The following is a 15,967-nucleotide window of genomic DNA, read 5'->3' on the forward strand; positions in this document are numbered from 1 at the left end:
AGAATCTTCACGGTAACATGGAAATAAATTTCAGCTGTGCACTATTTAATTCTTCTGGATATTATACAAGAAGCCTTGCAGTACTAGAGGTAGATATGTAAAGTTTTCGTTTCATTTTTAATACTTTAATCTTATAAATTTTAGTGAGACTAATTTTAGCGTTTTAGCGAGTTTTCCCTATTTTCACTATAATAAATCTTGCTAAAACACGCCAAATTGCCGGATAGCTAAAATTTATCCGCGCGAAATTTCTGGCTATATTGCCTTGATACATTTTTATCAATAGGAAGGGTTTCAGTGCAAAGAAATGCTAACAAACAAAAGCGATCAATAATGTAATACGAGTATTCGCTAAAATAAATCCAAACAAAATCAAGATTTTCCTGACTCACTAATATACGCTAAAATAAGTCTCGCTAAAATTTCTACAATTAAAGTAGATTGGTTTCACCAGTGTTTACTTCAGCTACTGTACACATGTTTGCAATGTTCTACTCTTTTCTTGCTTTAATGCCAGTTTTTTTATCTCTTTGAGTTACTGTGGCTGATTTGGACAAGGGATTTTTTATTTTCTGTTTCAAACGTTCAGCCGCATGTTTAAAATGTTTCATACGTTTGGCCGCTTGATTTTAAGATGTGCGGCCGGATGTTTGCGATTTCCTGTCTCTAAAATTTCATGTTAAATTTTTGTAAATCAGTGACCAGTTTGTTTTGTTTATGTTTTCTGGCCCACTGCTAGACTGGAGGCTTACCTTTAGTGTTAGCTTTTGTCGTCAAATTTAAAAATTAGAACAGATTTTACTCCTAAGTGATTTCTTTTAGCTGCTTTGATATTAAACAGTTTGAAAAATTGTGAAGCTTATACTCGAGTACTAAGTTGTCCTGAAAAGTTCCTTATCTAGTGTTTTTTTAGTTTTCCCTAGTTTTATTAGCAAATTTTTGTTATTTATATAGCTACACAGATGTACGAGTTGTATTTTTGCTAGTGTTGTTTTGAATTTTAGATTTTGATGAATTTTCAGTCTAAACGTATAATATATCAGTTTTATTTTGTTTGTTTTGTTTCTCTCTTGTTATCCAGTCCATCACTTGCCTACTGGCAACTATCCTTCTTAATTTAGAAAAATTAAAGATAGGGATAATTAGGTACTATCATGGACAGTTTAAACTTGATTCCCTGTTATGTGTGAAATAAACTGGCTGCTATATTTTTAGCAGACAAAAGATAGAAAAATAGGATATAAACATAATTTTACTTGCTTCTAGATGCTGTTTGGATGTTTTCCTTTATACAAGCAAGTTACTACAACTTTCTGTCCAGACAAGCTTATTCTCTCCTTCATTCACTTGCAAATTTTTCAATTTTATTTTACCGTTTTTTTTTAGGTTTTTTTTGCTGAAAAAGAATAGAAACATATTACAGGCTGTCGTTTGGATTTTCTTCTGAATCCTGAAATGTTATTAACAGTTATTGATGTAGATCTTATTAGTTTAAAGGGCTCAGAAAAATGATGATAAGATCCCCCGTCTTTATAATATTCATTTTTGGACCTACCTCAAGGTAGTCCTTTAAATTAACCCTTGTCCGTTCGTCCGTTCGTCCGTTCGTCTGTTGCCAGCTTTTCTCAGGATCGGCTCATTAGTTTTTTCTAATTTTTTGCACAATGATGTAAAATGGCAATACCCAAAATGTGACGGAGCCCGATTTTCGAAAAAAAATTTTTTCCGGTCGCCAGGTCCGGAAATGTCCCGGAAAAAGCGGTTTTTTGGGATTTTCTCGAGATTTTATCATTAGTTTTTTCTGATTTTTTGTACATAGAGGCGCGTTAGTACTACCGAAAAGATGTTGAAAACCGTTTTTCGAAAAAAAAATTTTTCCGGCCTGTAGAACTGGAAATGTTCCGGAAATCGCCGTTTTTCGTATTTCCGTGACACTTTTTCAACTTATTTGACCGTTTTTTTACAGAAAAAGGTTCTCTGTGGTGATACCCAAAACTTTGCATCATTTAATTTTCAATAAAATAATTTGTTCAATCCGGAACTCCTTAAAAATCGCCGGAACAGCCAAAACCGGCGTAAAACAGATATCCTTCATTTTTTCGAGTTATACTTGACAGATTTTCATGATTTTTTGCACAATGATGCAAAATGGCAATGCCAAAGATGTAGCGGAGCCCGATTTTCGAAAAAAAAATTATTTCCGGTCGCTAGGGCCGGAAATGTCTCGCAAAAGGCGGTTTTTTGGGATTTCTCGAGATTTTCTCGTTAGTTTTTTCTGATTTTTTGTGCATAGACGCGTGTTAGTACTGCCGAAAAGATGTTCAAAACTGTTTTCCGAAACAAAAAAATTTCCGGCCTGTAGAACCGGAAATGTGAAATGTGCCAGAAATCGCCGTTTTTACGTATTTCCGTGACACTTTTTCAACTTATTTGATCGTTTCTTTACATAAATAGGTTCCAAGTTAGAGAGAATGGCAATTTTTCAAAACATTGACTTTTTTTAATTTGACACACTTATTTCATAAGAAAAAGAAAATCAAAAAGTAAACAAAAGTGTGCTCTAAAAAATTTTCTCTTCTTAAAATGACCCCCTGATTGAAAGAGAGATTTTCTTAAATGTGTTTATAAAGTGACGTCAGAATAATAAATGAGAATATAGGCAATTTTACTAGACTACTAATTTTCCTCTTTCAGTTTTCATCTAACTAGTTAATTTTGCATTAAGTATCATTATTAAATTAGTAGTCTAGATCTAGACTTGCCGGATGCAAGAGACTTTTTTCTCTTATATATTCCCGCGCTTTTTAGCGAGACAAGTTTTCATTCATTTTTTTCTTTCTACTATTGTCGTGCTTCACCGTAGAGTTCTTTTATTTTTTTCTTTCTCTTTTGTATTTATAGAAAGGTAAATGTATACGCACCACGATGAAGATAAAGTCTAGGAATATTTTGTTTGTTTGGTGAAATGTAGATGTATTATAGGATAATATGTAGTCTCATGAAATGATATCTTGTGTGTTGAAGAGTGAGACAGCGGAAGGGAAGTTTGATTATTGTAAAAAAAAATCGTTATGTTGTTTCATTTAAAATATGGAGGTATAAAGAAATACTTTTATACCTCCATGAACATTTCAATGTATACGCTTCTTTTCTTTAGTTTTAGAGTAAAAAAACAGTATTAAAAACATTAAAAAAAGAAAGCATTTGTATTTGATCAAAAATCAAAGTCAAAAATCATTGGAGAATTGATCATCACTTGGATCCTTGGACAACACTTGCGTTAGAAGCAGTTTCATTTTCCAGCTGGTGACTTACTCAACAAGTTTTACGATAATCAAGAATTGAAGCAACAAAAGAGAAGAAAGAAGAAAAGAAGAAAATTATTTTACTAGGAAAACTTTGTTAGATTTAGTGAAAAAAAAAAAGAATAAAAAAAAGTAAGAAAAAGAGGCATAAAAAAGAAATAAAAAATAAAAAAAATATAAAAACAAAAACAAAAATAAAAGAATTGAAAAGAAAAGAAAAGAAATGCCCATCAAAAGAGCTGACACCAGCCAAAGTCCACGAAGGCACCGCCAAGGTAGTAAGGGATACTCTCTTTTACTTCCTTGGTTGGACTATAAAAGCCACTGCGGAGGTCAAACAAGGCACGACCCTTATAAACGCCACTCAAACTTACAAACTTACAATGCAAATAATAAACCTTTATCTTATATTTACGATACAAGTTTTTTATTAATCACTCAAGGTATCATAGATGGAGATGTAGAATCTAATCCGGGGCCGAATCAAAGCACGTATAACTCAACGATAGGTAGACCAAAAGGGCAAACAAAGAAAAAGGGTTTCCGTGGAACTCCAAAAAAAGCAAATGGTAAAGAAAATGTTGCAGAGCAAAAAGTAATAGGTTTAAAAAATATCGGGCAAAATGTCTGCTTTTTTAATTCAATCGTTCAATCATTATACACTATAGATAGTTTCTGTGAATCTGTTAAATCTCTGGATACTAATAACCCAAGTCTATTAGCAATAAAAGAATTATTTTCAACGATAGAAAGGTCTGAAACTCCGATAGAAACATATCAATTCATAAAATCGATAGAACTACCTGGCTACGACTATATACGGCGAGAACAATTTGATGCACAAGAATGTATGATGCATATTTTGAATCATGTATATAATCTTAATCCTGATGGATCTGTTCCTACAGAAAGTTTATTTCGTCTGTCCTTTTTAGAATCGGTTTTATGTCAAAATTGTAACAATGCTTCTGAAAAAACTGTTTTTGATAATATGTGTCAGATTCGATTTTCTGATCCAAATAACCCTGAGAATTCGGTAAAAGATTCAATTGAAAAACTAACCAATGATCCTTATGGTAACTTTCTTCAAGACACGTATGAATGTGCAAATTGCCCGATTAAAACAAATGCCACACAAAATATAACGTTATTGAATGTTTCTGATTCTTTGATCATTCAACTTGTCATTTTTAGCTTTAATCAGACCACTGGAGCTCCTCTGAAATTATCTCCAAACTTAGCAATCGAGACAAAAATTGAAAATGTCCTATTGGGAACATTTGAGTTAACGGCAATCATTTATCACCATGGCAATACAGCTAATAGTGGACATTATACTGCTGTTGTGAAACACGGCGAGCAATGGTATTCAGTTGATGATGATCGTGTTTTACCTATTGAGGCTGATGTTTTCAATTGTTCGGTTAAGGATCATATGGTTCCGTATATTCTACTTTACAGGAAATTTAATAGGGAAATAGATCTCATGCCAGTAAATGCAAATAATCAACTAGATAACCCAGACCACATTAAAGATGGCATTAATGTTTCGACAGGATGTTCAAAATCTCCCATACCTACTGAAAAAAAAAATTTCATTGACCAAAGATAAGAAAAATGAATCTGGTGTAGAAGAGTTTGTATCGTTTGATAAACAAAACTCAGAACAAATGATGAAGAGAGCACTTCTTAAGGAAATAAAAATTCAAGAGCACAAAATAACACAATCAAGAAAGAAGCTAGTGTCTGATAAAGAAAATTCCACTCCCATTAAAAGAAAGCGAAGAATCACTACAAAGTCCAAAAAATTTTCAATGAAAAAGGCAAGATATAATCTTAATGACATCAAAAAAGAGCTCTTTCGGGAAACTGATAAAGAAAGGAAACAAGAATACAGAGAAAATCAAGACGATATGGAAAAAGAAAAAGATCGAGAAACTGCCTCTAAAAGAATGAAATATTTGCGACAAAATCAAGACCCTATGGAAAAAGAAAAAGTTTTAAAATCTGACAAATTAAGGAAGAAAAAATTCAGAGAACATCAAGATGCTATGGAAAAAGAAAAAGACCTAGAAACTGCCTCTAAAAGAATGAAAAATTTGCGACAAAATCTAGACCCTATGGAAAAAGAAAAAGTTTTAAAATCTGACAAATTAAGGAAGAAAAAATTAAGAGAACATCAAGATGCCATGGAAAAAGAAAAAGATCGAGAAACTGCCTCTAAAAGAATGAAAAATTTGCGACAAAATCAAGATGATTTGGAAAGAGAAAATACTCGTGTTCAAGATAAATTAAGGAAGAAAAATTATCGACTTCTAAACAAAATTGAAAGAGATAGAGAGTTTCACAAAGTTCAAAGTAAAAGTATGGCTGATCCATCAATTACACTAAGTAAAGCATTTGAAATCGTTAAACAAGACTTTGATTATGTTATAAGTGAAGGCCCAACAAATAAATGTCATATTTGCATAAAATGGGAGTATAAAGGAAACACCAAAAGATTTCTCCACAAAGAATATGAAAAATTGGCCATGTTTCAATTGTGTGATGTACCTAATACTGATTGCGATTCTGAAGAAATTTACTGGATTTGCCATTCATGTGATAAAGCTATAAAAAAGGAGCAACTGCCTGTACAAGCACAAGCCAATAATCTTCAGTTATCACCAAAACTTCCAGAATTAGAGGAATTATGCCCAATTGAAATGATGCTAGTTTCCCAAATAATTCCATTTATGTTCATTGTACCAAAGCATAAAGGAGGACAGCAAGGTTTAAAAGGACAGTGTGTTATGGTACCAGCAAATCTTGACAAAATTCAAAAGGTCTTACCAAGAGTTTGTAGTGACGAATTTTTGATTTCACTTGCTCTAAAACGACGTCTTTCTGATAAAAGTTCAGTCAACAAACAAAACATACGACCTGCTTTCGTAACAAAAGCATTACAAAGATTAGTTGAAGTCAATAAATTTTATGAAAATATCGCACCAAATTATAGATGGGAAGATGAAAGTTTACGATCAGACCCCGAATTATGGTCACTTTTAACTGATCAGAATGCTCAACCTCAGGAAGATGAAAGCGATAGTGACGATAACATTGAAGGCAATGATAATAATCTTGAAAGGCAGATGAAAATTAATAACTCCTCTCAGCCTACTTTATTGTATGATATTGATGGTGCAGCAATTTCTTCAGAAAAAGCTATTGATATTACTCTTCAACAATCTACTACTGACATATCATCTGATCAAGTTGTTAATATTGCCCCCTGTGAAAATGAAATACCAGTATCATTTTATTCAGAACCTGATTGGGAGGCTTTAGCATTTCCAGCTCACTATCCTGATGCTAAAAATTATTTTAATTCACCGAGAGATAAGAATATAACTCCATCAAAATATATTCATGCACGATTAAAATCCTCAGACGATCGATTTGCTTCAGATCCACAATATATTTTTAGTTCTTTGCATTGGATTGAAAGCTCGAATGTTGCTAGTGCAATTAGTTTTTCGCAACAAAAAAATTTTCAAAGTGATATATCAGCAGGTAGATTAATGAATCCTGATAACGTTAGGCAAATGATTTCGGATGATCAAATTTTTCAAAACTCTTTCAAAAGTATAAGAGGAACTCCACAGTGGTGCCATAATATGATGTTAGATGTTTTAGCAAAATGTAGAGTTTTCGGACCTAGCACATATTTTCTTACATGGACAGCAGCGTTATTCAAATGGACTAATATTATCAAAGTAGTCGCAACACAATACGGAGAAAATCTAACTGATGAAGATGTAAACAATATGGATTGGAGCCAAAAAGTTCAATATTTTAAAAGGAACCCTGTGACAGTAGCCAGGCAAATTGATCATATTTTCAATAAGGTTTTTCCGAAAATGCTCATGAACGGCATGCATCCAATAGGACAAATTTTGAATTATGATGATCGCAGAGAATTTCAACATCGATCAGGATTAGAACATGTCCACGCTCAAGTACATATCAAAGATGCCCCTATAATTGACGAAAAAGACAGTAGTAAAGACAATCAAGTTGTTGATTTTATCGACAAATACATTACATGCTCATTACCAGATAAAAACGAATATCCGAAGCTTTACGAATTGGTGAATACTGTACAAAAACATCATCATACAACAACCTGTAGAAAGAAAAGCGGATCAAGATGTAGATTCAAAGCCCCCTGGCCACCATGTGAAGAAACTCGCATTATTCGAGGTAAACAAATCGATAAAAACGATTACAGAGCAAGTAAAAAAATCTTAGATAAAGTTCTTGATGAAATAAATAATTGTAGTAGTGATCTGCAAGATATTAGTCTTGATGATTTGTTGCGATCATGTGATCTTTCAAGAGATGAATATTTCACTGCTTTAGACATGGTTCAAAAGAAGATAACAGTACTTTACAAAAGAACGCCAAATGAAACTAATATCGGCCCATACAATACTGTAATGATTAGTATTTTACAATCAAACATGAATATTCAATACGTTACAAATATGTATGCGGTGCTAGCATATATAACTTCTTACATGTGCAAGCCAGAAAGAAATATGAGTGAACTTATGAAAAAGGCACACAAAGAGGCATCCGGAAAAGACGTAAAAGATAAGTTACGTGCTATTGGCAATGTTTTTTTAACTAAACGCAAAGTATCAACTCATGAAGCTATCAAGCGAACACTTTCTTTAAAAATGAAAACTTCTAATATCAATGTAGAATTCGTTATAACAGGTCCCAAAGAAAAACGTACGCGAATCCTGAAAAGTCCATCTGAACTAGCAAAACTTGATCCAGATTCCAAAAATGTTTACAAAAACAGTATGTTCGACAAGTATCAGAATCGTCCTAACAAATTAAAAGATATGTGCCTAGCAGACTTTGCTTCTATTTATACGTACCCAAAGAAAAAAGAAAATGAAGAAGAAATAGAAGAAGCAAACGAAACAGATGATGAAATAAATGAAACTCTAGAAATAGATGACAATGCTCCAAAAACTATTACATTGAAAAACGGAATGGGAAAAATGAGAAAACGAAGTCGTCCATGCGTAATACGTTATCACAAGGTCAGCAAACTCAAAGAGAGGAACGAATATTTCATGGTACTTCTCCAATTATTCATGCCCTGGGAAAATGAAAATGACTTAAAAGGAAACTGTGATACCTTCGAAGAGAAATTCAATGAAGTCGAAGAGGAAGTAAAACCAAATATTCTAAAGCATGATCCTTATTTTGGCAGAATCGATGACGTCGATTTAAATGATATACATGTCTATGACAGTTCTGATTCGGAAAATAGTAGTGACAACGAACAAGATGATGATTATCGAATTATTCATCCGGATTTAATTGATTTAGATTATGAAAATGATGCCCAGGATGCAACTAATGAAACCTCTTCAGTACCATTCACGACATCTGACCAAAATCCTACTATGATTCTTGATAAATTCTACAACATGTGCTCCAACTTAAATGTAAAACAGCGAAACTTTTTCAATTTTGTGTTCAAATATGTACTGACTCTCAAATTTTCCGAAAAAATGCCATCAATTGAAAAACCAAATCCATTTAGACTTTTTTTAAGTGGCGGTGCAGGAGTTGGAAAAAGCTTCTTAATAAAGTGTTTGACTGAACAACTTAAAAAGATTCTGAAAGAACCAGGACAAAATATTGATAGAGAACCATCTGTTTTTGTGACAGCATCAACCGGTAAAGCGGCAGCAAATGTTGACGGTACTACTTTGCATTCAGCTTTCGTGTTACCAATCTATGATGAAGGAAGAGGAATAATGCAAAAACGAGATCTAACTGGAAATGCCTTACATGAATTGAGGTTGAAATTCAAATATTTAAAGGTTTTATTGATTGATGAGATCTCAATGATTGGAAAAAGGAGTTTTGACGATCTAAATAGACGATTACAAGAAATTAAACAAATCAAAGAACCATTTGGCGAGGTTGCATTGTTATTGATCGGTGATTTCTTTCAATTACCACCTATTAAACAAAACTCAATATACAAGACAAAACTTGACTATGCTTGGGAAGAATTCAAACTTTATGAACTGGACGAAATTGTGAGACAAAGTGGAGATTCAGAATTTGCTGCATTACTTAACAGGCTTCGAGAAGGAAATCATACGCAAGCTGATATTGGAAGAATTCAGTCATTCGAACATACTGATACAACTGAATGGCCTGAGAACTTCATGAAAATGTACATCACAAACAACTTGAAAGACCAACAAAATGAAAAGAGCTTAAAATCTTTACAGGATTGGGATAATAAACGCACTTCAATAGCTAAGGATGAATCAAGACAAAAAGTAACTTTGAATAAATATGTTCCAATTAACAAAACTGCAGGACTTCCAAAAGAATTAATATTATGTGTTGGTGCTAGGGTTATGCTTACAATTAACAAAGATGTAGAGGATAAATTGATCAACGGATCTACCGGAATAGTGAAACATATCCAAGGCTTAAGAGATAACAAACCATGTGGCGTTATTTATGTTCAATTTGACAACCCTTTATCAGGAAATAAATTGAAAAATGCAAGATTGAAAGGAGAATTGAAAACGTGTGTTCCCGTTCAACCAGAAGTAAAAACATTCAAAACATCGAAAAATATTTATGTGACAAGAAAGCAATTTCCATTAATAGTTGCTTTTGCTACAACAATACATAAAGCACAAGGTAGTACATTAGAATATGCTAGTGGAGATCTAGATCAAACGACTAGAAGCGGAAAAGGATTAGCACCAGTTGGACCAGGATTACTTTATACACTTCTGTCTCGCGCAACATCGAGTGACAAGATTCATCTGCTAAATTTTATTCCTGAAAGGCACATTGTTGTAAATTCAGATGCAAAGAAAGAAATGGAAGAAATGAGGACAAACAAAGTGTTATCAATAGTACATCCACTTGAGGAAATGAATAGTAAAAATTTGTGTCTGTACAATATAAGATCGTGGAATTTACATATAAATCATTTTCTTTCAAATGACTTGCATACATCCAGATGTTATTTATTATGTTTCACAGAGACGGGTAATAACGCTAGAGGAAATATTGAGGATAGTGAAAAACTACGACATTGGAAAACGATTCATCAGAGAACTGCCCATGGCTTAGCAATCAGTTACGATACAAATCAAGTAAATGTGATAAAAGAACTGAACACTGTTAGTGAATTAGAATTACTTCCACTTTTGGTGAGCATAAACGACAAACATTATTTGATTGTTTTGATATATAGACCTCCAACGAGCTCTGTTCCTTTATTTGCACAATCTCTTCAAATTGAGCTTGATAATCTACGGGGACAGTTTGATGCGGAAAATTACTCAACCATTGTTCTTGGTGATTTCAATTTACCTGACAACAAAGAAATTGTCAATGAAGCATTACCACCAAATATCTTTCATCAAAGATGCGAACATCCAACACATATTGATGGAAATATTTTAGATCTTATTTTTGACGATCATCGCGAAACTCCAGCTCAATGGATGCCATCACCATACAGTGATCATTTTTTTATTTTCATTGATATCTGACTTTCGAAGATTAGAGTTTATATTTCTTAAATGATATCCATTTTATGACAAATATAATTTTAAATGAAATTAAAATGGATTTTCTGCTTTTCAATTTATGTAAATAATTTTATATGCAATGTACCATAAAACTTTTAAATATGTAGATACTGTAAATAAATGTGAATATATATATAATGTGAATATACAATGTAAATATTAAATTATTATTTTCACTCCTCTCCCAACCCATTCTTCCCTCATCAACAATCGATGATGAGATATTTAGTCTAATGCATTGATTGCATTAGTTCTATAACCTCTGACTGATTGTTGTTTATTTTTTCCTGTAATAACTAAATCATCAGGTATATATCTAAGACATCTAATCAAATTTTGTATCCAGAAATCTTTGAAGAATTCTTCATTTACAGACTATAGTTCGATTTTTCTTATTATTATTGCCTTTCTTCTGACGTTAATTATTAGGTAGGTCCAGTCAGCATATTGCTTGTTTTATAGAAAATGATGATAAATTGACAAGTAAACAACCAATATATTTTACAAATTACATTATTAATTAGAAGATTACAAAAGTCTAGTGAAAAATCCAATAGAACACATCTTTGTTATATCAATCTCCTTCAACTGTGTTATGAATCTTGCAAACGCACATAAAATCCAAATTGCCATCCATTAAAAATAGCTTTTCATTGAGGAAATCTGATGGTGCGAGAAACAGTGGAGCACTGTAAAGAAAGAATACAAAGGATACATAATTTAAATTTGTTTCATATCATTTTGGTTTTTTAAATTTAATAAAGAATTAGCAAAATCAAATGTTCTAACCTTTCATTAGGTTCGATTCTAATGATGCAACTACGATTCCACTGTGGAACAACTTTCCATTCACTGTTTCTTTGTACTTCTTGTGCACAAAAATATACTTTTTCATCATCAACAACCTTTTCTCCGTCCTTGTGGCACATAGCAAAATAGTTAACCGTTTTAACGGCACGTTTGTACTGATATGAGGTGAAATAAACTCCCTTTTTTTTAAGCTGCAAATATTTTTTACAATGTGATTTCAACTTGAACTTTTCAAGTTCTTGCTTATCAAGATGCATTGCTTTTCCACCAACAGAACATTTTTCATTTACAGCTTTCCAGGAATTTGTGAATTCTAATGTAGAAAAAATACATTCAAATAATCAAGAAACATTATTTTGATTATTTGAAATCTGTGCATATAGTTTATGATACTTACAAAGATAAGACATAAATAATTTGCTAACCTACGATTTTTCATAAGCATGGATGACAAGGCATTTCGCACAATTTCCTTGGTATTTTGTGATTGCATCATGATATGGATTGCTTTGAGTGCATTGAAAGTCTTAATGATCTATGGAAACAAATTGTAGAGTATCTAACATCATTAAATATCAACAACAACAAATGAGAACAACCAAAATTCTAAAAGAAAGTCAGTTTTCAATACAAAAATTCTGACAGGACAGGACAGAGTACGGTTTGGACGTGACCTTTATAGAATTACCTGTGTACTACCATTTTTCGTTCCATGGACCTGCTTAATAATTGATCCATTCAAGCTTTCGAAACCAAAACATGAATATGCCCATAGAGGTCCCCAGTACTCAACATAAAGTGGAAGGTGAATCAAATTGTGGATATTCAATCCACTTTTTCTTCTTTCTATTAATAAATCGATTCAGTCATTACAATAATCAAAAATGCAAATTTTTATAAAATGCTTTAAATAGAAGAGAGCTTTCTATGGTAAAAAAAGGTTTGCAAATGAGTTTTAAAAATCATACCATAAAATTCACTGAAATATTTGTAGAAGAGTTGTAAGCAATCATTTGCCCATTCCAAATCTGTCTTGCTGATTTTTTCGCCAAGCAAAATATGTGTTGCTTCTACAAGCAGCGCTAGGTGATTCCAGTAGATTGGCAAAAGTATACCTTCCAAACAGGGTAGCGAATAATACAGTAACCAAGTTCTTAATTCATTAGCTAGAACAACATAATAATGATACAATGTAGGCAAAAAAAGCACAATAAATCATTTTTTCCATGAATAGTTTGGTTAGTTGCTTTTTTCAAGATCTAATGTTATTACATCATGAAAATAAAAGAACTGGAAGTTGAAACCCATTATCATAAAAGTAGTTAGGAATTTCGAATTTAAAAGAACAAGTTTATCATTTTTTGTAAAAGTACTTTACTATAAACCTTTTAGATGTCCGAGGTTTCCAGACAGTGGTCTTGGTCTGCGTGATATATAATCCACTGGCCTCATACCTTCTAATCGTACATCTACATCATGAATCTGGATATAGTTAGATAAAATTCAAAGTCTCTTATGATTGTGTACAAAGGTTAATTAGCTAGAACATTAAAAAAACTGTTCTCGCGGCAAGCAAGATATCTGAGAAAAACATAATTTTCATTAGTTTAAATTCATACCATGTGTCCAATATAATATTCTGGGTATGTCCTGTTTTCTTTATAAAAGATTCTATGCTCTGAGGGGTCAAACCAGCATGCAACTAAGACCTTTGCGACACCCAATAAAACTCCATGCATGTAGTCAGGGACAACACCGTCTGTTATACTGAATTCTGGTATAAGGTGAAGGGAAGATGGCCCTTTGATACCATTGACCTAAAAAGATTACGTGTAATACAATAATACTCTTATGTCTTTTTTAAATAAAATACTTAAAATGAAAGATAAAAAAAGAAAAGCAAGCTAAAGGATATGATAATACTTTAAATGTGAATGAGTTACTTTTTGTCCTGATGAGATGGCTTTTATGGCGTCATTAAAAGTCTTCTCATCATTTCTCTTTGCACTTTTCTTCTGATCGATTGCTTCTGAATATGGATATACGTGAACATTTTTTTCATGAACTCCTTTGATAAGGCAGGTTGAGCAACCATGGAAGCCGTTATGTTGGTTCATACACAAGATTTGCGCTTTTGCAATCAAGTCCATTGTTGATATTAGGGTGTAGAACTTGATTCTTTTGCCACTAGTTAACATCAATCCTAACAAAAAGCATTGATATATTAAGCAGTATGCCACTAAAATATTGTTGCCGAACACCATTTAAAAGAGTGCTCAATAACTTTGTGGAGCAAATTAATGAATTTATTTCAAAATGATGTTTAAAACAGTTTCATGTCTAGCATACAAATAAAACTAGAAAACATGAAGCAACAGGAAGCAATGAACTTTTTTTAACATCACAATTTTGAAATAAATTCATAAAGTATACCACTAATGATTGCACACTTTAAATGGGTTGTTTGATACATATGACAACTGTTCTGACCGGCAGAATGGATTATTGTATGTTTCCGACCTAAAGGTCTTCAAAGACCTAGATTGAAGGATGATGATGATGATGAAATACATATGAAAAATCTGACAAAGGAAGAATTTCACTAGCATAACCTTACCATCAATAGCAATTTCTCTTAATGCTTCTACCAAAGGCTTCGTGAAGGCATAGGTTGGTGGTTTACCTTTCCCTTGCCAAAGACCCCATAAAGCAACATTTTTGCATTGGAATCTGTAATGTCATAAAATAAAATAAATAAAAAATAAAATAAATCAGTAAAAATATGTATGAAGGCTAAAATAAAATCTTAATTGATGTAGAAGCAGGTAGAAGAAAGAAGAAGGTAGTGAAAAAAGGATCACCTTTCTTTGGCTGGTATTTCATTTATGGCAACATACACAGGCCATATTTCTATTCTCGATGATTTGTACAAGGCAACACCATCAGTATTAAAGATTATAGTTAGATTTTCAGTTCCATGAAGTACACCACCAGGCTGACAGAGCTCCCTATATCTAAAAAAACACAAAAATTTATTTAATGACATTTAGGTCAAAACGTCTATTTTTTTTTTCTCACTTCCACTTTGTAGCTATTATTTGGATAAAATGATAAAAAGAAACAGCTTTTATACCTTTTTCCATCAGTCACATCTGTTATACAGTCCCCATTGTTACTTTCCCTTGATTTTATTACATTAAGAACTTTTTCCCACATTCCATCTCCTTGAAATCAACGATATTGAAGATTGATTAGAACAACACACAGAGTGAGTTTAATGACGTAAGGTTAGTAATGAGTTAGAGTAGGATTAAATTATGTATGCATGAAAAAATAATAAAATATAGTTCAATTCAATTGTCTAGCTAGTACCATAGAACATCTTCATTTTTCTGATGTATTTAAAAAAGCTTCTGCTTGCCAGTCTAAACTTACTATCAAGAATAGCTTTAAGTTGTTCCTTTAATAAGCAGGATGTCAAAATAAAACTCTTTTTGACCTTCTTCAATGGGTTTCCTCTGTATCGCTGGCTAAAAAGATGAAACTATATTGTAAAAATGTTTGAATTCAAAGCTTGCATTTATTAAACAAAAGAGAAACCAGACATGATTTAATGTAAATAAAACTGTTTTTCAAAAAGTTCTTTGACACCTACCCAGAGCAGGAAGTATTTGGACATTTAGAAACACTTTCATCTTCAGGCCATAATGCAAAGCATTTCTCACAGTATTCGATAAATTTGAGTGTACTGCTCATCCCAGAAATACTAGCTTTCACTTTGTATTGATTCAAGAAACTTCGATTAGAATCAGGCAAATGAAGTTTAAGAGCAAATAAAATATCCTTTAAACACTCGTTGGACAAGTTATGCCTCAAAGCAAGGCCAAGTATTATAGCAGCGTGATCTTTCTTTGTTAGCCTTGAATGTCCTGGTGACTCATCAAAGAGCCAATCATCTTCATAATCTGAAAGATCACTGTCTGAATGAGTATCATCATCACTGGATTCACTTTCACTGGTAGTGACATCAGAGGTAGAATCAGAAATATCAGAATCTAAATATTAAAGAAAATTAGCATTCCATTATTATTGTAGGAAAATTTCCTTATAAAAATGTTATCTTAACGCTTTAAAAACGGGGAATTATACTTGAACAATAGATGTATTTTGTTTTTGATTGGAATTTATCCTAAAGGTTTGTTTTTTTTACTTAAA

The 15,967-nt window shown here is 32.4% G+C and overlaps 2 protein-coding genes across 2 annotated transcripts; one reads left to right on the top strand and one right to left on the bottom strand.

The window, feature by feature from the left end:
• The first annotated feature begins 2,482 nt into the window (after positions 1-2,482).
• On the top strand, positions 2,483-11,393 carry LOC136821942 (uncharacterized). Its single transcript, XM_067078163.1, has one exon. It carries the CDS (start codon positions 4,841-4,843, stop codon positions 10,901-10,903), a length of 6,063 nt encoding a protein of 2,020 aa, XP_066934264.1. The 5' UTR covers positions 2,483-4,840; the 3' UTR covers positions 10,904-11,393.
• A 672-nt stretch (positions 11,394-12,065) lies between these two features.
• Positions 12,066-15,877, bottom strand: LOC136821939 (uncharacterized). Its single transcript, XM_067078161.1, has 11 exons — positions 15,408-15,877; positions 15,188-15,282; positions 14,886-14,976; positions 14,614-14,766; positions 14,370-14,482; positions 13,696-13,955; positions 13,372-13,569; positions 13,138-13,234; positions 12,721-12,918; positions 12,441-12,598; positions 12,066-12,287 (listed from the first exon to the last, which is right to left on the bottom strand). The coding sequence occupies exons 1-11, from the start codon at positions 15,506-15,508 to the stop codon at positions 12,066-12,068; spliced, it is 1,686 nt and encodes a 561-aa protein (XP_066934262.1). The 5' UTR covers positions 15,509-15,877.
• Between the last annotated feature and the right edge of the window lie 90 nt (positions 15,878-15,967).

The sequence above is a fragment of the Clytia hemisphaerica genome, unplaced genomic scaffold (genome assembly GCF_902728285.1).
Source record: "Clytia hemisphaerica strain Z4C2 unplaced genomic scaffold, Clytia hemisphaerica genome assembly, whole genome shotgun sequence".
NCBI classification, from domain to species: Eukaryota; Metazoa; Cnidaria; class Hydrozoa; order Leptothecata; family Clytiidae; genus Clytia; species Clytia hemisphaerica.